The 22,677-nt window shown below is 38.7% G+C and overlaps 2 protein-coding genes and 3 non-coding genes across 5 annotated transcripts in view; 1 reads left to right on the forward strand and 4 right to left on the reverse strand.

Moving 5' to 3' along the window:
- The window catches only part of LOC114031429 (acetyl-CoA acetyltransferase, cytosolic-like), a 12,853-nt gene extending 4,694 nt beyond the window's left edge, over nt 1–8,159 (forward strand). The window contains exons 4-9 of the mRNA XM_027846500.1: nt 1,474–1,591; nt 2,597–2,740; nt 5,216–5,338; nt 6,771–6,925; nt 7,343–7,453; nt 7,692–8,159. Of these exons, the coding sequence (XP_027702301.1) occupies nt 1,474–1,591; nt 2,597–2,740; nt 5,216–5,338; nt 6,771–6,925; nt 7,343–7,453; nt 7,692–7,862 (822 nt within the window). The 3' untranslated portion in view covers nt 7,863–8,159. The remainder of the gene's footprint in view (nt 1–1,473; nt 1,592–2,596; nt 2,741–5,215; nt 5,339–6,770; nt 6,926–7,342; nt 7,454–7,691) is intronic.
- On the reverse strand, nt 7,994–20,910 carry LOC114031428 (T-complex protein 1 subunit alpha). The gene is made up of 12 exons (XM_027846498.1): nt 20,675–20,910; nt 18,368–18,453; nt 18,021–18,149; nt 16,650–16,747; nt 15,962–16,072; nt 13,749–13,930; nt 12,280–12,406; nt 10,783–10,958; nt 10,048–10,171; nt 9,066–9,258; nt 8,808–8,971; nt 7,994–8,371 (listed from the first exon to the last, which is right to left on the reverse strand). The coding sequence occupies exons 1-12, from the start codon at nt 20,736–20,738 to the stop codon at nt 8,149–8,151; spliced, it is 1,677 nt and encodes a 558-aa protein (XP_027702299.1). The 5' UTR covers nt 20,739–20,910; the 3' UTR covers nt 7,994–8,148.
- On the reverse strand, nt 9,848–9,974 carry LOC114031558. The gene has a single exon (XR_003567759.1). It is a non-coding gene; the product is annotated as a small nucleolar RNA SNORA20 (small nucleolar RNA).
- LOC114031553 lies at nt 16,182–16,318 on the reverse strand. The gene has a single exon (XR_003567754.1). It is a non-coding gene; the product is annotated as a small nucleolar RNA SNORA29 (small nucleolar RNA).
- On the reverse strand, nt 17,095–17,231 carry LOC114031555. Its single transcript, XR_003567756.1, has one exon. It is a non-coding gene; the product is annotated as a small nucleolar RNA SNORA29 (small nucleolar RNA).
- Nucleotides 20,911–22,677: the final 1,767 nt, after the last annotated feature.

A 22,677-nucleotide genomic window follows, 5' to 3' on the forward strand; every position in this document is an offset into this window, starting at 1 on the left:
TGACATTTTTGATGAGAATATGTGTGTGTATGACATTTTTGATGAGAATATTAGGGAATAGGTAGACTTTTGCAAATAATATTTGATAGTAGACCACATTTTTACTATTAAACAATTGTCTTACTTAGAATGGGTTCTTAACCTGGGGTCCACAATTTTTAAAATATATTTCGATACTGGATTTTAACATAATCAGTTTGTAATACTTTGTATGTTATTTTTATTCTTTTAAGAACTTTATTCTGAGAAGGGATCCATAGGCTTCCCTTGACACAAAAAAAGTTTAAGAACCTCTGATTTAGAGAATCAAGGGCCCATAGTGCTTATTTAAAAAAAAATTTATTTGCTTTGTTAGATATTTCTCAATTACATGTGAAAATATTTTTAATCATTTTTTAAAATTTCAATTTCAAATTCTCCTTCCCTCTTGTCCCTCCTTCTTCCTTGAGAAAGCAAGCAATTTGATATCGATTATACATGTGAAGTCATGCAAAACATTTCATGTTAGTCATGTTGCAGACGAAAACACAAACTGCTTATTGGTTGTTGATTATAGAATAACATTTGATTTGGTAGATTAAAATGCCACTTCAGAAGTTTCTCAACAAAGGGTGTCTCACAGGTAGATCAAAATCATTTAAGAATCCTTAAAATAGATAACAAAAACAATCTGGTTCAGTTACCTTCCAATCCTAAGAACCAGATGAAACATAAAACATCGAGATGAATGTTTGCCAAAGTCTTTCCCACTGTGAGGGCTAAGTTAAAGGAGATCATTTTCCATAGATTGCATGATCTTCCAAAAAAAACCTTTTTAAAATGTCCTCATGCTGGTAGCATCAAGCCCTGAAGCTTTGGCAGAGCCTCTTAGGAGAGGTCTGTAACCATGCAAAAGAGTTTGGCCTGAGCACACATACAGGAATTAGATTATGATATTCAATTAGATGGACAACCTATAGACCACGGAGTCTGTGGCTAGATTTCAGGGGGTCCTTAAACTTGGATGGGGGGGGAAGCAAACAAAACAGCGTATCTTTATTTTCACGAATTTGAACTGAAATTAAGCATTTCCTTCCATTATGGATTTAGGCAACAAAACCACAGTACCATTAGCAATACATATGATTTAGTCATCAATAAAAATCAGATATTTAGTTGTCTCATTACAGTTGTAGATATCTTGAAATCTCATTTGTGCTCATCACTACTCTGAAGTTACTGTGGTTATTAGATTCACTGCTGTAACTACATCCTTAGTCCAAATGAGGGTAACTGCAGAATGTCGCTTACATTTTTATTAAGATCAGCTCATCCTCTCAGGTTCTTTCTTGTACTGCCTCTTCTGCTTATCTTCAAATCAAAAATTCAAAAAGGCAAATTTGCTTAGCATTTGTTTGCATAGCACTCTAAGAAAAGGACTCAGTTAGACTTGCCCACCACTCTCTAAATCAATGATATATTTCTTGTTCCCAGGCTCCTCATTTTGTTCACTTAAGAACAGGATTGAAGATGGGAGAGACCCCTTTGAAGGATACTGTGATCTATGATGGTCTTACAGATTCATTCCACAATTATCACATGGGTATTACAGGTAAGGTAGTAAAACAGTTTGGGTTAAAAAAAATTAGAGAAATGTATGATTGCTATGAATCAATTATAATTATGCCTTCTATTATTGTAGAGAATTGCAGATGGAAACAACCTTAAAGATGATGTCCAATGCCCTCATTTTACAAGTGAGGAAACTGAGGCCTAGAGAGCTTACAGGAGTTACCATAGGTCAGTCAGCTAGTGCTTCTGTGGGAAAATCTCTACCCATCTCCTTAACCTCTCTTTGTCTCTTTATGTTTACTAGCCAGATGACGTTAACCAGGCCTTTGGGGGGGCATCCCTTCCACCTTCCCAAAATTATGTTAGACTGGCACAGGATAGTTTCAAGTCCCTGAATATCTAATTCCCTTTTTATAGGAGGATTCTTAGGTTATAGCAAGTCGTCTGTACTTGGTGTCCCTGAAACTGTTTTTCAGGGCTGGAAAGATTGACATTAATTAAATTAAGCATGTCTAGTTACTTGGGGTTAGTGATGATCACAGAGGTAGGGAGTAAGGGATCAGAACAGGGAAAGAATGATAGGCTCTCACAGAGAGGGGATACCTCCTTTCCTGATGAGCTGGGAGTCAGACCTTAGCCTCTGCTGGGGTGCACAGAACTCAGTAGGCTAAATTAAATGATGCCACCTGGCTTTAGTTTATATCCCTGTCTGGGCTCTTTTATACCTTGGCCTCAATCCAAGTGGATTATGCAACTGCATAGTAGGTGTGCCTCCTCCATGTTCCCAGCATTACCTTTTTCCTTTTTGTAGGAGATGATATCAACTATGTGGGAAGATAATAGTTCTTTACAGGCCACATCCCAACTTCCAGCCATATTGTCCAGTTAAGAATGATCTAGAACAGGGATTAAGAGAAATGCTTTGGATCAGCCTGTGTAAATGCTGATGTTGAATGGCCAGTACTTGTTTTTAGTAGAAGACATTTCTGTTTTTAGAAGCCAACCATGTATATGCCAATGTGTTTTGTTGCCTGTCCTCCAACAGCTGAAAATGTGGCACAAAAATGGAAAGTGAGTAGAGAAGACCAAGATAGATGTGCTCTCTTGTCACAGAAGAGGACAGAGAATGCACAAAAAGCGGGCTATTTTGACAAAGAGATTGTACCTGTTTCTGTGCCTTCCAGAAAAGGTAGGTATGGATTGTAGTACATAAAACATTAGAAGGGATATTTAAATATAAGAAAAAAATCATATAAGAAGGACATACTGTAATTTCTAAAAATATATTTTTATTAATAGCTTTTTGTTCTTATATCATCCAAAATTCCACCTGTATCATCCTCCCTCCTCTTGTAGATAGTTATGCTATATAATAATAAAGAATTTTTTAAAAATAAACAGCAGGGGCAGCTAGATGACGCAGTGGATAGAGCCACCAGCCCTGAAGTCAGGAAGATCTGAGTTCAAATCTGGCCTCAGACCAAACACTTGACTTGACACTAGCTGTGTGACCCTGGGCAAGTCACTTAACCCCAGTTTCCTAAAAAAAATAAATAGAAAGTAGAAAGTACAAGAAAAAAACAAGAAGCAGAAAAAATAAAATCATCTGAAAGAATTTGCAAAGTTCCACCCCTGTGAACCTCCCACCTCTGCAGAGAAGTGGGAGGAGGTGCCTTCTCATAGCTCTCTTTTGGGGCCATGCTTATATATAGGAATGTTTTAGAAGGTTCGAAGGAAAGTAAGTGGCCTATAGATGTATACCCTAAATCAGAGAAGAGCAGGGGCTGGCTTATAGAGAATCTTAGCAAATCAGAACTTAAAAGGACCTCAGAAATCATTGGATACGTTAGACAAGCATTTGTAAAGCACCTACTATGTGCAGAAGCAAAAGATAGTCCCAACTGCTTAGGAGTTTACCTACTACTGAAGGATTTAGTACACATAGTATGCTAGTCCAGCCTTTGTTTTACTAATGAGGAAGCAGAAACTTGGAGATTAAATGTCTGATCCCAGAGTTACAGCTCTTGAGTAAAAGACTTGGAAAGTCTTTTACTGTCTGCCTACCTGTCTGTCTGTCTGTCTTCAGCATCATGCTTTCTACCAGGCTTAGTATTTTCATTATCTGAAGCAGCTGCAGGCTGGGTTTTTTCTTCCATTTTCTGGCAGAAAAATGTACTTTTGAAAAGCAGCCACTGGAATATAATTTAATATATTCATCTAAAGGTCCCATCAATGGTTATTGAGCGTATTTAATATTGGTGATCTTTTTGATTAGGAGAAGGCAATGGTTTTGTGTAAGAATTTCAAAATGGATTATAAGGAATTACACTCTATAGTCTCATTGTGGTAAGGAGGCTTTTGCCAGTTGCCAGATGAAGTGAAGACCAAGATCCGTTGGGGATCGTACTATTTTCATTTGTTTGTGAGGTAGCACCTAGAGTCATAAAGGAGTTTAGACACCTTGTCTAAGTTTCCCAGTTTCTCAGATGAGAAAATGGACCCAGAGAGAGAGTGTGTGATTTGCTCCCTGCCACATAGATCTCCTGACCCCTTGGTGAAGTTCAGCTCTCACTTTCGGTAACTTTGAGATCAGTTCGTTGGCAGTGTGAAGCCTGTGCAGTGGGACCAGCTTGGCCAGAGCCTTCACCTTGCACCATGAAAAGTGCCTCAGTCCTGAAGTGCTCCCTTGTTTCAGGGCAGGGGGTTACCAGGCTACCTAAGGAGGGGAGTAGCTTCAGGCTTCCATGCCAGTCATTGTTGGGATCTAGCACTTGCAGCCTGGTCAGGACAGGGAGACCAGTCTCGCACTTCACAAAGCTGCCTCCCACTGCACAAAAAGGGACAAACCTAAATGAGATATTCTTCTAACAGCCTAATACAGGAACATCCTTGAAAATAGAGTTCATTGGGGCAGTGAGGTGGCACAGTGGATAGAGCACTGGCCCTGGATTCAGGAGGTCCTGAGTTCAAATCTGGCCTCAGACACACAACACTTACTAGCTGTATGACCCTGGGCAAGTCACTTAACCCCATTGCCTAGCCAAAAAAAAAAAAAAGTTCATTGGAAGAGTTAAGTATTCCTTGCTAATACCCTTCATTTATACCAGGTTTTCTTTTTTGAAAAGTCTAGTTTCCAAGGTCAGCTGGGTGTTGCAGTAGATAGAATACTGGCCCTGGGGTCAGGAGGACTTGAGTTCAAATCCAGCTTCAGACACTTGACGTTTATTAGCTGGGTGACCCTGGGCAAGTCACTTAACCCCAATTGCCTCACCAAAAAACAAACAAAAAAAAGTCTAGTTTTCATGGCAAGTAAAACTCAAACCTGTACTCCTTAAAGTACATAGTGATTTAATTTAAAAGATTGAGTTCTGTGGTTGTTTCAGTTTAAAATGATAATCTTTTGTTTTTTTCCTTTCTCTTTTCTCCTCTTTGAATTAAGTTGGTATCTGTTGACAGTAGTACTAAGGGTATTTTAGGTTTACAGGACACCTCCCTTTCGTGGAAGTCTGAGCTCTTTCCAGTGTGAACTGGTAAGGACACTGCCACGTGCACACATGCACACGTTCCCTGAAGGTCACTAGGAATGTGATCTGGAGTTTCTGTTAACACCCAGTGCCATGTCTGTAATATAATAACTCTCAGGGAGTTGCTTTTCTCTTTTCAGGTCCTGTGGAAGTTAAAACAGATGAATTTCCTCGCCATGGAAGCACTTTAGAAGAAATGTCCAAACTGAAGCCTTGCTTTCTGACAGATGGATCTGGAACAGTAACTGCTGCTAATGCTTCAGGTGAGTTTTTTTGGGAGGGTAGTAGGAAAGATCCCAAGCTCAGGTTTTTATGGCCTATCATAAACTCTCATCTCTTCATTTCTTCCTGTGTGGTATTTTGTGTCCTGACTAATTACTTTGACACTCAGTTTGAAAAATGGGGATAGTTAACATGTCATTCCTACCTTTTAGTAATTAAGAGAAAACATTTTGTGAACTACAAAACATTTCATAATGGAGTTATCATCGCCTTTTGGTTTCTTTAAGGTGACCGAGTTGCTTGTAATGTCATTATTGGTGCCTTTTTAAAATGTCGGTCTTTATATATATATTTTCTTCACCCAATCCTAAAACTGAACCCTTCTTGTGAACAAAGTGAAGCATAAAACATGATATGGTGACTGACATTGTCTGTAACATTGTCCTCAAAGACTCCTGCCGTTCTCCCAATAAGAGGGACTTTTCTTTCTTCTCGGTGACCATTATCTCAGAGTTCAACTTTATTTTTTATTTACATTGTCCTAGTAATTTTGACGTGTTTTTCTTCTGGTTCTATTTCGTTTTTCTCCATAACTTTATACACCTCTTCCTATGTTTCTCTGCATTCTTTGTATTATCATTTCTTAGAGTTGTATATTCACCATCTTCATTTGTTTGCTCAACTGTTCCCCAATTGATAGGCATCCACTATTTCTAATCCTTTGTTACTACAGAGTGCTATTAATATTTTATCTTCTTTAAAAATTTTATTTGAAGTACCAACAAGTTAATTTAGGTGTCTGGGATCTAACCATCAGTCATCTCTCTGTGAGATACATTTTTCTAGATTTCTGGTGTTCAGTAGATAGAGCACTGGGTTTTAAGTCAGGAAGACTGGAGTTAGATCAGGCCTCAGACACTTACTGGCTATTTGGCTGACTCTGGGAAACTCATTTGCCTGTTTCCACAACTGTAAAACAGATAATAGCACCTACTTTGAAGGGTTGTTGTGAGGATAAAATGAGCTATTTGTAAAAAGTGCATAGCACAGTCTAGATGCTATGTAAATGCTTATTCCCTTCCACCTATAACTTTGTTTTTCTCAGTTGGAAATTCCTAGGGTTCAATTATCTGGATACTCCAGGGAATAAAGTGGTGGTATAAAGTAGGCATCTCTCCTTATCTAACTCATTTCATTCTAGCCTGCCCCGCCCCGTTTTTAAAGAACCATTCTACTAAGGCATAATTACAATTGTCAGTTATCTTCCACATTTATAAATTAATGGGATAAAGCATTTGTAATGTGAATTTCACCTGGAGTTGAATCTGGTAGATCAACTACAATTTTTAGGTGAGACTTTATACTGTATAGCATTCTGTTGTGGATAGTACGTATAAACTGTCAGGTGACAGGGGAGATTTGGCATGGGATGAGAATAATATGTCTTGAAAACACCTATCTCACGTTATGTAGGAATAAATGATGGAGCTGCAGCTGTGGTTCTCATGAAGAAGTCAGAAGCAGAAAGACGAGGTCTTACACCCTTAGCTCAGATTGTATCCTGGTCACAAGTTGGTGTAGATCCTTCCATTATGGGATCAGGACCAATTCCAGCAATAAAGCAGGCTGTAAGTACTGAATTTTAAATAGCAATCAAGATTTTATGGATGGAAGGGACCTGAGAGAGGGATCATATAGTCTTAACCCTTCACTTTCTGGATGAAAGAATTAGGGGTCCACAGAGACCTAAAGTAATAGACCTGGCTTTTGAACCCAGATCCTTAGGTTCCAAATCTATTTTCTATTGTGCCATACAACCACTGATTTTACTTTTTGGGCAAGATCCATAGTCAGGAAACTTCTATCAAACAGTCTGCCAGTCAGTGCACTTGTTCTACAATTTATAGTTTATGAGAATTGCATGGGTAGTGAAGGGTTAAGGTCACTGCTGGGGAAAAAATTTTTTTTTCAAGGGAGGGGAGGGGCAGGGAGACTCTTAGCATTATACTACCTCTACTCACCAGTAACTTTTTAATGTTACATAGGTTGCCAAAGCAAATTGGACACTAGAGGATGTTGACGTATTTGAAATCAATGAGGCCTTTGCATCCCTTTCTGTAGCAATATCAAAGGAACTTGGATTAAATCCAGAAAAGGTGAGCCTATCGTTTGATACTTTTACAGGGTCAGATGACAGTATTTGTAAAAGTCCCCTCAGCGACTACCAAGTATGTAGGTTCTGTAATGCTTATTTCCTTGCCAGCCTCATAGGTGACAAATTACTGATCCATCAGAGGGGAAAAGTAAGTTCCCGTTATACTATAGCAGTAAGCTAGACATTAGATCCCTCCAAGGAAATGATCCACAGCAAATGTGTGGTTTTTTTTTTTTAAGGTCAATATTCAAGGTGGAGCCATAGCTTTGGGACATCCCCTTGGGGCATCAGGGTGTCGAATTCTTGTTACTCTGTTACATACACTGGAGCGAATTGGTGGAACCCGTGGAGTTGCTGCTCTCTGCATTGGAGGAGGGATGGGAATAGCAATGTGTGTTCAAAGAGGATGAAAAGAAAAATTCTAATAACCTTGGTTTCAATAAGTAGTTTAACAAATTGTAAAATTTTAACCACATTTTAACTCGAGTCTTTAAAATGAACTAATTAAACTACCTGTGAAAAATGTTTCAGGGACCAAAAATAGAGTTAGATGTTTTATTTTCTTTCATCTCCCTTATAAAAACTCAAGTCAACATGACAGGTTGTTGTATTTTTTAAGTCTATACACTAAGTGTAAGACAAAATGGTACAGGATGAAACAGATGAGTAACATTGTTATAAATAAAGAAAATTACATCAGTCTTCAATAGCCCCAGAATGAACTGCATCTTCGTAACTTCCTCCTCCTCTTTTATCATCTTTACTTTCTGGATGTAACTTAATGAGGTCATCAATTCGAAGAATAGTAATTGCAGCTTCTGTTGCAAATTTCAAACTCTTAACTTTAACCATGGTAGGTTCAAACACACCACTCTGCCTGTTGTCTCGGGGTTTGCCATTGATTAGGTCAAGACCAATCCTGTAATTGGGGGGAAATAAAGGTATTAAAAACAAAGGCTGTTTCATCTCTTATTAAAACCACCCCCGGGGCAGCTAGTTAGCAAAATGGATACAGCACCAGCCCAGAAGTCAGGAGGACCTGAGTTCAAATCCGGCCTCAAACCAAACACTTGACACTTACTAGCTGTGTGACCCTGGGTAAGTCACTTAACCCCAACTGCCTCAAAAACCACCACCCCCCACTTTCCAACTCACAAATTGGAGTGTTATTTTAAACATATAGTACTTGCATACAAACTACTTCTAGGAAGCTATTCACTTCCCCATGCCTCCATCAACAACGAAGATTCCATTCTCTTAAATGTTTTGAACCTTTAGATAAAAGCACTCCCAAAATTCTGCCCTGTTCCTTGTACGTTCAAGAGAACAGTAAAAGCAGAAAAATTTATACTTGCCATTTCAGGTTCTTGCGTTCTGGGTTAACTTGAGCCTCGTTATGAAAAGCTCTTAACTTGGCAACCAAATCTGTAGAGTCTTGGGCAGCATTAACTGCCAACGTGTTGGGAATAATGAGAAGAGATCTGGCAAATTCTGCAATAGCAAGTTGTTCCCGTGATCCCTGAAGGAGAAAAAAAAAAAGGAAGCTAAACTCTAGTGAGTAATGGAAGTAGGTTCCCCATCTCCGTCCTCCCCAGTCTCTTCACTCTTCTTACCATGCTGGTTGCATAGTTCTCCAGATAAATGGAGAGGGCTGCTTCTACAGCACCACCTCCTGGTACTACAGACTTTGACTCCAGGACTCTCTTAACCACGCAAAGAGCATCGTGCAAAGAGCGCTCCATCTCATCACACATGAAGTCATTTGCTCCACGTAAGATAATTGAGGCAGATGTCCGAGCTCTGGTGCTGTAATAAACAGGCTTGGTTAACCAATTCTTTGTAACAAACCAGAATTACAGAATTTAAAAGTCTAAAATGTTAATACTTCACAGAGCAGCTGTTCAATGTTTTTTTCACACTGAGGTAATGCTATATACTATAAAACTATTTTACCTCAATATTAAATCTCTTAAGTATAAAAAAAAGTTCATTTATTAGTTATTCAGACTTTAGAAAAACCTAATTGACCACCAGTCTAACCCATATCAGAACACTAAATTCCATCTACAACTACAACATGCTTAATGGTTAGTTATTCTGCCATTACTTGAAGGTCTCTGACAAAGGTACCAGCATCTTCCACTTTGGGTCATTGCTAATTCTATCATGCAAAAACAGGTCCTTTTCTGTCTTCCACCCACTGCTACTCTGGGGCCGAGCAGAACAGGTCTGATCCTTCTTGGACCACCCCCACCCTTTGGTAATTAGTGGTCTACACTGATCCTCATGTGGCACAAATGAGAAAGAGGCCCTCTCTATCCCGGTTACCCTCTTCTGGATGCTCTCCAACTTCTCAATGTCTTTTCTAAAATGTGTGTAAATTATTAGCAAAAAATAATGTGATAGACCCTGTAACACAGATGAAATTATGTTTTCATCTTAATTTACAGGACTAATCTTAATGTCTCCCATGCGTATAACTGCTCATACTACTGAAAGAATGGCAGCAAATAAATGGGAAATTATGTGACTCCGATTTAATGAGAATAAAAAGAAAAACTGATATAAGCTTTGGTATTCAATAGTGTGGCTTACTTTTTGATTAAAATTAGCTCGTCATCACAGATCCTCTCTTGTACTACCTCTTCTGCTTGTCCCAACATTGAAGCTTCAAAACTTTCTTCACCTTCCAGATTAGCCAGGGTTGACAAAATGGTTGCTTTTAAGTGGGAAAAAAAAAAAATTTTACAAGCATTTTCCTCTGACTTCTCTTGCACAAAAACAAAGACTTTAAAGATAACCAATTAAAAAAAAAAAAACCAAGATAACCAATTTTGTTACTACATGAACTGCTTACTTTCCCACCTAGTAACAAGGGAAAGATGTTGGCTTGCTAAGACCTAAATGGAACTACATTCTCCAAACACCCTAACATACTAAGAAAAAGGACCAACCACACATCACAATGATTAAGATATTATTTGCGTCCCTCTCTAAAGTGATTTCTAAGAAATTATGAGTTTAACACTTTCCAAGGTGAATCAAAAAGGATACTGAGCCAAACTGAAAAATGTTTCATAAGGTCAGTATTACATTTTTATTTGCCAAAATTCATTAAAAATTTGGTTAGCAATAACAACTATTTGAAAATAGCTATTTATATTTTTAAGTGCTAAAGCTTATACAGAGCAAACGTTAAGCTCCTCATTAAAAGTTTTAGAGAGATCACAAAGTACTTTTTATTTAAGGGCATACCTATAGAGAAAGTTTATCACTTTAATAAGTCTAATTCCCACACAGAAAAACTAGCTCCTAAACATTCAGACTTACCTCCAGATGCTTTAGCAATTCGCTTAAGGTCCCTTTTTAATACTCTTCGGACTGCTATAGTTGAAGACTCGACAAAGTATTTTAGACACATATCATCAATTCCACCAGTGGTTAAAATAACATTGGCACCAGTGGCCAGTATTTTTTGAATTCTCTCCTTCGTAATATCTGATTCTCTAAAGAGACATGATAATCACTATTAATCTAAATTTCTCTCTTAATACAGGAAAGTTCTGAATAACTTGAAATAAATTGTTCAACAGAAACACTCATAAGCTACTCAAATTTATTTACTAATATCATTCAACCAAATTATTCTTTTACATTTAAGATTGCATTATCTATATAAATCAAGCTCCTTTGCAGAAAGTTTAAAAAAGTCCCTAATATTTTTCACACTTCAAAAATTTTACCAAGGTATTGTGTTCAAATTTACCAACATCATTGATATTTCTAATGTTAGTCACATTAATTTTTGCAAGCTTATGGATTAAACTGTGAAATATTATTTCAATTAAAGATTCAAAATACTCTAAAAATGTTGTTAGTCTTTTCCACATTTTAATTAAGTTAAAATGTCAATGTGATTTCATACTAACAAGTACTAAATATTCTGGATATGTACTAAAGATACTTGACACAAAATGTGCATATATACACATATGTGTATACATTTGCATTACAAAAATATAGCAAGGATTATAAGCAATGCCATTCCAACAAGTTTGATATTACTTCATCAAATGGTTCATTTACTACAATGTAATTCTCCACAACAGCTTTAATAATTGTGCTAGCACAGCCAAGTGCGAAGAAACAGAAAAACACGCTTAAGGGAGAAAATTTATGCTTTACAAGCACTTGTGGTAGCAGGAAATAGGTAGGGTTTTCATGCCTTTAGCATTAATCTTAGGCAAGTCTGGCAGTTAGGATCATCCCACAGTTTGCTATATATTCCTTCTTGCTTTTGCATAGCTTCTACAGTTAGGACTAGATGTTTCCTATCTGTGATTGTCATTTGCACAAATACACTTGTAGCACAACAAAATACAATGGAAAAGTTACAATTTAAGCAAACATCATAGTAACAATCTATACATGCTATAATACCATTTCAACCTCAAGTAATACAGGCCTAGTATCCAGCTTAAAAAAAATATATATATTTTTTAAATATGTATATTCATATTTGTACTATTCCAGCTTCCCAGAGATTTATGTAAAATAGGCTGTGATTTTAGTTAATTTTAAAATGCTTATTTCCTTGAAGCCTACTCTAAAATTAATTTGTATAAATTCAATATTCAGTTCAGTTTAGTGAACACTTCTAATATTATCCTGCTCAGATAAAAACAAATTATTTGCATCCCTTAGACATACAGAAAAAAGAAAGAGGAAGAAAAAGGGAAAGAGGGACATGGGGAGGGGGAGGGGGGGAGAAAGAGAGACAAAGGAACAGAGGGAGACACAGAAAGACAGGAGAGAACCCCAATCTACCTCTTTCTAATTTGATCAAGTTTTTCTGGGTCTGTAATGACCACTTGCACACCAAGCTTCATTTTTGTTTTCTGTAGGCTGAAGTCCAGGCAAGCAATTTTTGCATTGACTATTCTTTTGGGCATGCCTAAAAATAAAATGGAAAATCAGATTTTTTTTTAAAAATAAGATTTATAACATTTACTCTAAACTGCTACTTATTACCCTTCAATTCTGCTTTTTAGAAGTACAGATTTCCTAAAAAAGATTAAGAAAAAGAAGCATGTCTTAATTGTGAGGAAGCATAAAAAGAATACATTAGGCTTCTACCCTAAATCTAGAGTTCCACTATTGTTAAATAAAGTCACTTTCTGAATTGAATTCTCCCAACCACCAGTTCTGAAAAATAAATTCAACAACCACAACTGACATATTAGCTTAAATTATAACATAAAAGAGAAAACAGCTAAAGGGTGACCAGACATTAGAATATACACTCAAAATATTCATCATGTTTCTGCTGTTTTCCCTATACTTTTGTTTTTGTTTTTTGGTAAAGCAATTGGGGTTAAGTGACTTGCCCAAGGTCACACAGCTAGTACGTGTCAAGTGTTTGGTCTGAGGCCGGATTTGAACTCAGGTCCTCCTGACTTCAGGGCGGGTGCTCTATCCACTGCACCACCTAGCTGCCCCTCCCTATACTTTTTGAAGAGTAAAATCGACCTGCAAATACTGCAGGGATGACCTAAATATGTGCTACAATTTGTATTACTGTTCAGTCTATTAAAAACAGTTTGAATCATGGATCGTTTAAAAAAAATAAAAGGGGGAGGGTGGTGGTGGGAGAGAGAAGAGAGGATGATAAAGAATAATGATTGCCAACATCTCTTGCATAATTCAACAATCATTTATCAAGCACTATTACGGGTCAGGCAATGGGGATCCAAAACCTAAAATGTCCTCAAGCTTTCATTTTCCTAGAGTAAAACAACATTTAGTCAGATTAAAAAAAAATACGTAGTACAAAATAGCTGTAGGAGTCTAGGAGGACGAAGATCAGGTTAGCACAAGTGTAAGAGGTGGCAGGAAGGAGAGAAAACTTCTCAGACACGGGGACATCAGTACTCCTAGCAGTCAAAAGCACAGAAATGCCATGTGGTGCATGACCAACAGCAAGCAGAGCAGCTTCGCTAAAGCCAGACTTCCAGGGGCTTTAAATGACAGCTTTTCTTTCTTGTGCTGTATCCTACAGGAAGCAACTAGATTTTCTTGAGCAAGGCAGTTACGTGGCCAGAGTGAGGCTTTCAGCATATCACTTTGGCAGTGGCATGGAAGAGAAGCAGAATGAATGCTAACAATGGTAACAGTGAAGTGATACTGAGGAAGCGGAAAGAAACAACAGACTCAGATGGCAAACTTGGGGTGGTCCCCACAAGAGAAGTAGGAAAGGTTGAAGAGTTAAGAGATCAAACTCCTTGAAGTTTACTTACCCTGTGATGCCACCACACAATTCAGCGCATAACCATTTACGAGCATACTCTCCTTCTGACTTCGCCCATGGGCCTTCAAAACATTAATAGAATTTACTGGAAAGCGAGGCTGGCCTTTCACATCTGTATATTTAACTGCAAGTACTGCATCTACGACCATATTGGCAAAGAAGTCACCATCACTGAGCCAACAAGAGTGTCAAGGATAAAAATAATTGCAATGGATCAACTATACAATGGAACTTTTTAAAAAAGGTCTTTGCCATTTAGCTTTCCAATAATCTCAAACTCCTAAAAGCAATAAGCACTAACACATAAACCAATTAAAACAGTGTTTTCCATTGATACAGTGCTTTGCGATTTACGAATCACTGACATAACCTTAGAGAAATTCAAACAAGTACCATCATTCCCAAAGATTAAATGAGCTATCCAGAGTTACATGACTAGTAATTGGAACCCCTATTTTCTGACTCCAAGTTTAGTGCTCGTACCATTACATTATACATAAGAAACGGCCACTTACACTGTTTACAGTAACAGCAATATCGTATGACGGATCTACTGGATGACTTAGCAATTCTCAGAAATGCAATGATCTAAGACAATTCCAAAGGACTCATGATGAAAAATGCTATCCACCTCCAGAGAAAAGAACTGATGGGAGTCTGGATGCAGATCGAAGCACACTTTTTTAAAAACTTTCTTAATTTTTCTTCTTTTTGGTCTGTTTTCTTCCACAACACGACTAATACGGAAATATGTTCTGCAAGACTGCAGGTGTATATCCTATATCAAATTGCTTGCCTTTTCAACGATGGGGAAGGGGAAGGGAAAGGAAGGAAAATTTGGAACCCATACTTTTAAAAAAGGAAAACTAAAAATTGTTTTACAAGTACTTGGGGGAAAAATAAAATATTAAATAATAAAAAAGACAAAGGAACGGCATCTCCATCTATAATTTGCTATTTGTAACTTACAGAAATTAAAAAAGAGTCCAAGTTTTTGCCTTCCCAATTTTTAAATCCAAAGAAATGCTTACATCTATACAGAGCTTCATAGTTATAGACTGCTTCTTGTCTCCACTACACCTACATTCCTTCTTCTGAACCCTAAATGCACACTTTTCCATACCATGAGACAGGCCTGTTATCCAACTACTTTACTCTTCCATTGGTAGCACCCTTATTACTGATGATCTAACTGAGGCAAAAACAATACTTATAATAAATCTTTAAGGTACTGCTATACTCACTTCACAGGTCATTATTAGCATTTCTAGTTCTCCTTCGGAAACATCTTCTAAGCAAATTGACCTTTTTCAGTCCCTTCAGTCTGACAAGCATTCTTCCTCATTCCAACCGGTAACGCTCACAAATTTAGTGGTGGGCCGAATTCTATTTGAGTATTAATGAGATCTCCCGTTTTAGACAACACATCTAAAACTGCACATCCAAGAACAGGCTCTTTAGTCCTGAAATTGTGTTTCACATTCACACCCAGACATGCTGGAGACTTTACTGTGAATGTTTAAGTGTATGTCAATATAACCCTACAACCAATCTCTATGCCTTTCTAAAATACCTTATGTATTTCTCTGTGCTGACCTTTTTAAGTGCCTCAAAAGGACAGGAAGAAATTCCTGGACTTCTTAATCTAAGAAAACTGTCAACAAATAATTTCACTTTCTTATAAATTTCCTCTTCCAAAAAATGCAAATCACTATTCCAGGGCTGCGTGCCACAATAATTCCTTTCATCTCATATAACAAATACCACATTGAACAACTGTTATTATTATTATTATTTTTTTAATGTGAGGCAATTAGGGTTAAGTGACTTGCCCAGAGTCACAAAGCTAGTGAGTGTTATGTGTCTGAGGCCGAATTTGAACTCAGGTCCTCCTGACTTCAGGGCTGGTGCTCTATCCACTGTACCACCTAGCTGCCCCCAAATACCACACTGACAGAAGAAATATTCAATCACCCTCAACAACTCAGAAACCTCAAGTGTTAGGAAACCTTCTCACTCTAAGTTAGATCTCATTTTCAAGACAACTTTTCCTTGGAAATTACCTGCTGAACTCAGGCATTTCCAAATATAACTTCCATATGCTAGGATCATATAAGTGAAGCATTAAAACTAACATACTACAAGGGCTCAATTAGTTTTAATAAATAGCTATAAATTGCTATCAACACTACAAGAGGATACATTCCAATGATCTTAGAAGACATGGATGTTTTTGCAGCATTGATGAGACAATCTTTTCCAAGTTCATCTGTGTTAATGATGAGGTTTTCATTGATATAGCGCACTGCTTCCCTATTAATAACATTTAAAAATATAGAAATCAGTATTTCTAAAGTTTGACAAGGATATTACAGTAGTTGTGGTTAACTAAACAATTTTTATACCAAATGTAACATACAGAGTTAGGTTGTTCTGCCATTTCATATAGGAAAAAAAGACATGGCTACTCTTTCTCCGTCAGACCATGGCAGCTATATTTTATCCCATAAGCATAGCCACTGAATCTATGAAGTGAAAAAGTGGTAGTCAAATGGGAAGATACTGAATTGGGTCTTCCTTCGAGTTGCTCAAATGTGACAACTGCCACCCTAACTTTTTCATTTTATCCAAAGTGAAATTAACTAGATAACTAGTAACTCAATTTTTCAATGAAAATGTTACGTTCTCTTCCCCCACCCCCAACCCCCCCATCTATATAGTACTTTTCTCACAATCAGCCTCTGGAGGAATTCAAGATACTTCAAAGTACAGGGTGGCATAAGGATTACCAAATCTACTTTATAGACAAGGAAACTGAGACTAAGAGAGATTAAATGATTTAAGAGTAGACATTTCAATTAACATGAATTTTCTTATGAATGCATCATACTTGCAAGCAAGTCGATAGCCACCAATAATCGATGTAGGGTGAATTTTCTGCTTGACTAATTCATCTGCATTCTTCAGAAGTTCTGCTGCAATAATAACCTGTTGAGAAAAGAAATGTTCATAGTTAGCACACCTTTTAATACCAGTGTCCATTATATATAGAAGGTAGAATAGATGATCACTAAGGTCCCTAGGAAAAAAAGGGTATAGTATTCCCAAAAACATGGGAAGTTTTTGTTCTATGCCATTAACATATCTCTCTTAAATCTTTGGTTCAAAAAGGTGAAAGTCATAGGGAAGGAAGACAATTCTTGAGCCTTTCTTCATTTTATCTGTTTTCAGGCTCCTCAATCAAGAGGTTGCCTGTTATCAAGTCTGACAAGGATATTACAGTAGCTGTGATTAACTAAACCATCATTTTAAAATCAAATATAACATACAATAGAGCTAGATTGTTCTGCCATTTCATATAGGAAAAAAAGACATGGACACTCTTTCTCCATCAGACCATGGCAGCTATATTTTATCCCATAAGCATAGCCACTGAATCTATGAAGTGAAAAAGTGGCAGTCAAATGGGAAGATACTGATCTGGTCTCCCTTTGAGTTTGCTCAAATGTAACAACTGCCAAATAAGAGCTGTTGTCTTCAGCTCAGGCTTTCATTTCTTCTCATACTTTAGGGAAGACTAACTTTGTGAAAGATTGGTCATCAGCAATTTTACTCATGTGGAACATGCCCAGGAAACACCATGGCTCCAAGAATAATCTAAACAACCCTAACTTTAGGTTGGCTTGAGATTGAAAATGAACACTCTACCAACATCCTTTTTTTCCCCCTGAATGATCAGAAACTCATCTGGTTCCTTAAATTAGGACCAAGTCCTAATCCAAATCTGACAAGCTCCAAACTATTTGTAAAAAAAGAAAAGGACAAAGATAAGTAGGTAAATTACAATCTCCAATATAAAGCTGTTTTGTCCAAAGTTCCATGAATTCTTAAGGCTCCACAAAGGGGAAAAAAGACAAAGTTTTGAATACTGGTACTTTAAAATTATACATCAGAATCCAAAATCGCCTTTCTGTGTGCTAATCCAATTATCGAATCTGAGAAACTAACAATTTAGTCCACAAAATGACTCATATGGCATCTAGTGATACAGGTGAAATTTGACACCAAGACTTCCTGACTAGCAAGCCAATAACCAAACCCCATTGGTTTTTCCATTTCATTTAAGTACTATGTAAGTAATACCTCTCTCTTCTCCCAACTTTTATTTCAGATTTAATACATCCAGATGATGCATTCATTTAATTTGCATATATTACAATTTTCTGATTAAGTCCAACATATTTTTGGTGTGTCTACCTACCACAGATGTGGTCCCATCTCCCACTTCTTTGTCTTGCAGATCAGCCAATTCACAGAGTACTTTAGCTGCAGGATGTTCTACCTCTAGCAATTTCAGAATGGTTGCCCCATCATTAGTAATAGTCACATCCTATTTTGGAAATAAAGTAATAAATATTAGAATAAGTTAGCATTTTACACTCCCATGAGAACATCTGAAAAACTTAAAGGAGTTTCCTATAAACATATTAGGCAGTTCCATGATACCAACTAAAGCAAAACATTTACATGACAAATTATTAAACAAAACCCCACAAAATACCTTATCCTTAAAACCCTTAGTTGTCTTAAATAAAAAAAGCTACTTACACCAATATCATCCACCAACATCTTATCCAAGCCAACTGGGCCAAGAGAACTTTTTACAATATTGGCAATTGAAGCTGCAGCGATAACTGTAAAAGTAAAAAATAAGATACTTAAATGAAGTACCTTGATTATTTGAAATGCTATTTGTTGCCAGTATAATACTAGCTTCAAGAAACCTTCTGATAAGGAATAGGATACATATGAGAAAGAAAGAAAAATTTTAATATTCTCAGACATAAGCTCCCATATACAGCAGGAATTAGGATACAATTATTTTCTCCTGGAAATAGCTTGGTATTTCACTGGGTAGAATGCTTAACCTGGAGTCAAAGACTCAAGTTAAAATTCAGCCTTACTCACTGCCTAGCTTGGGCAAATCGGCTTCAGTTTCCTTTAACTGTAAAATGGGAACAAATAGTACCTACCTCCTAAAACTGTTGTGAGATATTTGTAAAGCATTTAGCACAGTGCCTGACACATAGTATGTGCTTAATAAATGCTTAACAAAAGTTCCCTCCTCCCTTACATTCCGCAGTCTATCAGGTGGACAGTTACTGTTATACTAACTATAACTTAATCTTATATTGGTTCCACACTGTTAAATAAACCAATCTGTATAAACCACACCTCCTAAGAAAACAATCATTTCAAGCATTACTGTTAAAAAGTGGGTCCATGAATAAAGTTTAATAAGGAGACCTTACATCTATAATCTGGAAAAAAAAATGTTAAATCTTCAGTTACTCAATCAAAACATATTTACTATTTGAAGAAGCTTAGGTTAATATTGCCTAACCATTTATATTCTACAATTTCATATAGAAAAAAAAGTAACAATTAGCTTTCTCCTTCAGACTTTGGCTATTTCTTCTCCGTACCAGTAATAGATCCTCAATCTTGAAAAAGCTTTGGAAAAAGTTTCAGTGATGTCTTTTCACTATCTACTAGTCACTTCTGTAAATACATTTTTTTTTGAGCATTCCACATGGAACCTCTGCTTCTAACAACTGACAAAATAAAAGATAACAAATTAATGCCTGAAATTGCCCTAGTAGCCCTCCTAAGAAGGTGGGAGGTTTTTTAAAATCACCCATCCTCTCCCTTTATAACCATTCAAAATTTACCTTAAATCCTAATCAAACATCCTCAGAATACTTCATCAAGCATACTCCAGCTAAAATGAAGCATGTGGTAATGGACTTTAAAAGTCCAAAGTGCAAGAAAAATATGTTAACACTCTGTCAACACTAAAAGTGTCCAATTAACTAAAACCAATTCCTTTTCCCAGAACTCTTGGAAATCAGAAAAGGTGTTGTCATCCAACTTAATTTTGGCTGTATCATTTTAATGAAAAGTTTACAAAGTTAAGAGAAATGGAGGAAAGGCAGCAACTGGACTGGGAAAAGAAGGCACCTGGGTCCACAATCAGTAACATCACTCAATTAACTGGCTATATGAATCCCACTTAATCCATGGTTTTCTCAAATGTAATGAGGGCTTTGGATATGGCTATCTCTAAGGCCTTTTGTTGAGTTAAGATCCTAACCATGCTTTATCCCCAGGGTCCTCTCTTCTGGAGAGCAGGCACAAGAAACTGGAAATGGGGGAAGGAGTAAGGGATAAGATCTCCTCGGTGCTATCACCTTCTCCATACCTCTTGGAAATCAGAAAAACTGCCATCCAGTTTTAACTCTGGCCGTAGTCTTTTTGTTAAGAGCAAATATGGAGTCAGCAATAGACCCGGGTCCATACTCCTAGAACTGGCTGTTTGATCTTGGTCAGGTCCTTTAAAGTTAAAGCCACGCTTTAATCCCAACATCGGTGAGGCAGGCATAAGAAAATGTCAAGATGGGGTAGAGTAGGGTCGGACTTGTGCCACCTCCCCCCGCCAAAAAATATAGTTGGAGGCTCACTTTGCATCTTAGGTAGTACCTCCCTAATCAAAAGAGGCCCGGCCTAATTAGGTAAAAAACGTGCGCCCTCCGCGGCCGTGAATTCACACATCTTCCCCTGGCAGCAGTCCCGCTGCCCCGGCCCAAGGCCCCGCCAAGAAAACGTGGCCGCCGGCAGCTCCCAGACCCCCCGTCCAGCCATGCCCGGCCCGACCCTGGAAGCTTTCCTTGGAGAATGGAACTCGTCCCCTTCTTTCCCCGACCCCACGCTGATGGACCGCGGCTGTGCCTACGGGGATAGGGGTGGGGGTGGGGCCCGTCCGGCGCCGCAACCTAGGCCTCAGGCGGCAGCGGCGCCGGGGAGCGCGGCCCCTCAGAGCAGGCCTCCCCCGCCGCCCGCCCAGCTCGCCCTCACCGTTCTGGGAGCGGATAGACTCCCCGGTGGTCCGTTCCCCGAACACGGACAAGGGCCCCTCCATCTTCCCTGCCAGATACACACTCCCGCGGAGAGCAGAACCTGCAGCAGCGTGGAGACAAGGAGCGGGGAAAGAACGGGGAACGGCGCCGCGGGAGCTGCTGGGTAACCCTTTTTTTCCCCGCCCCCTTCTTTCGCCGGCCTCGGGAGCGGGGAGGAGGGAAAATGAAGTGTGCGAAATAACGAAGCCCAGGAAAATTGATTACGGGAGGGGGGAAGGGGCGGGGAAAGCCAACTCATGACGCAATGAGGTTCTGGTCCAATCATAGAAAGGATGGGAGGGAAAGCGCAAGGGGATGGGAGGAGTTGGTTTCTAGTACTAGCGGAAGAAGGAAGAGCAGTTGGGCTGGGGCTGCGGCGCGCATGCGGGCCAGGAAATTCTAGTGGTTTCTAGAAAGCGGTTCCTGGGTGGGGCACGTAAGCTTAAGGTTAGCGTTGCGGCTGACCCAAGTTGCATTTCATACTTAAGCATCTTATGCGTTTTCAATCCTAGGTTTACGAGAGCACATTCCAGTACCACGGAAAAACTCCCCGAGGGCAAGAAGTGCGTCCTCCTTTTGTGTGTGCCCAGCAGGTGCATGGTTCCTAAATGGATGGAGGAGGCTTGGCCTTTTGTTAGAGTCTTGGGGCCCTTTAGAGCTTTGCCTCTGGTTCCTAAATCAGTAATATTCCAGTGTACATACACTGGATTTGGAGGAGTTGGGTTCAGGCCTGCTTGGATCCAAGGCCTAGTTTGGCCATTCCCATGCCCGGTGGAGGAGGAGGGGAGGAAGGGTTATACAGATGAAGGTGTTTCCATGCCTACACCTTCCTGTCCCTCTGCTGTAGCATCCGTTAGCCCTCTCCCTATACTCTGCACCCTGAGATTCTCCTCCAGTGACTCAGGCTTTCTTGTAGTTCCTGTACAATCATCACTAGGTTTCCCTGTCTTTTCACCGGCTTCCTCCTATTTAGCTCTTGGCTTCCTTTAAGACTCATCTCTTCGAAGGAAGACTTTACAAGCCCTCCCCCCATTCCCTACAATTGCTAGTGCCCTCCTCAGGGAATGTGACACATATCTTGCAATATATATTTTGCATTGTAACTGTACAGCAGTTACTTGGGTGTTAGGTACCCTGACATACTAGGAGCTCCTTGAGGGACTATTTTGTCTTTGTATCCCCTATTCTTAGTGCAATGTCTGGTACGTGGTGAGCAATCAAAGGCTTATTTGGCTGAAGAGTCTCGCTGAGATCTATAGAGGACCAAGAGCTTTGAGTCTCCCGTTTATTTCTTATCCTTGGATTAAAGGAGATACTATTATTTTAAGATTTCCTGTGTGTGAAGTGCTAGAGGGATGGGGATAGGGATGCGTATAAAGTTTATCCTTTATAAAGATGTCCTTGTTCTAAGAGCTAATGCCAAATATCATCTTTTCCAGAAAGCCCTTCTTAATTATACCAGGGATCATCAATCTCACCTTTTGGATAATTTTAGGATTATAATGTACCTCAGAAGTCACCTAATCCTCTGGAATCATAGTAAAAAGTGACTATAATAGCCACAGCCTTTGACCCAGAAATCCTACTGCTGGGCATATGTCAAATCAAGTCAACCAGCCTTTATTAAGTGCTTACTATGTGGCAGGTGCAGTGCTAAGAGCTGGAGATACAAAGAAAGTCAAAAAAAGGAGCTCACAATCCAAAGGGGTAGACAGCATGCAGGCAACTATATACAAACAAGCTATATACAGGATAAATTGAAGATAATCAACAGAGAGAAGGCACTGGAATTTACGGGGAACAGTTAAGGCTCCCTGCAGAAGATGGGATGTTAGTAGAGACTTGAAGGAAGCCAGGGAAGCCAAGAGGCAGAGATGAAGAGGGAAGAGAATTCCAAGCACAGGAGAGGACAAATGCCCAGAATTGGGAGATGCAATTTCTTGTTTGAGCTGGGAAGCCAAT

The sequence above is a fragment of the Vombatus ursinus genome, unplaced genomic scaffold (assembly GCF_900497805.2).
Source record: "Vombatus ursinus unplaced genomic scaffold, bare-nosed wombat genome assembly UNPS02015175.1, whole genome shotgun sequence".
Taxonomy (NCBI): Eukaryota; Metazoa; Chordata; class Mammalia; order Diprotodontia; family Vombatidae; genus Vombatus; species Vombatus ursinus.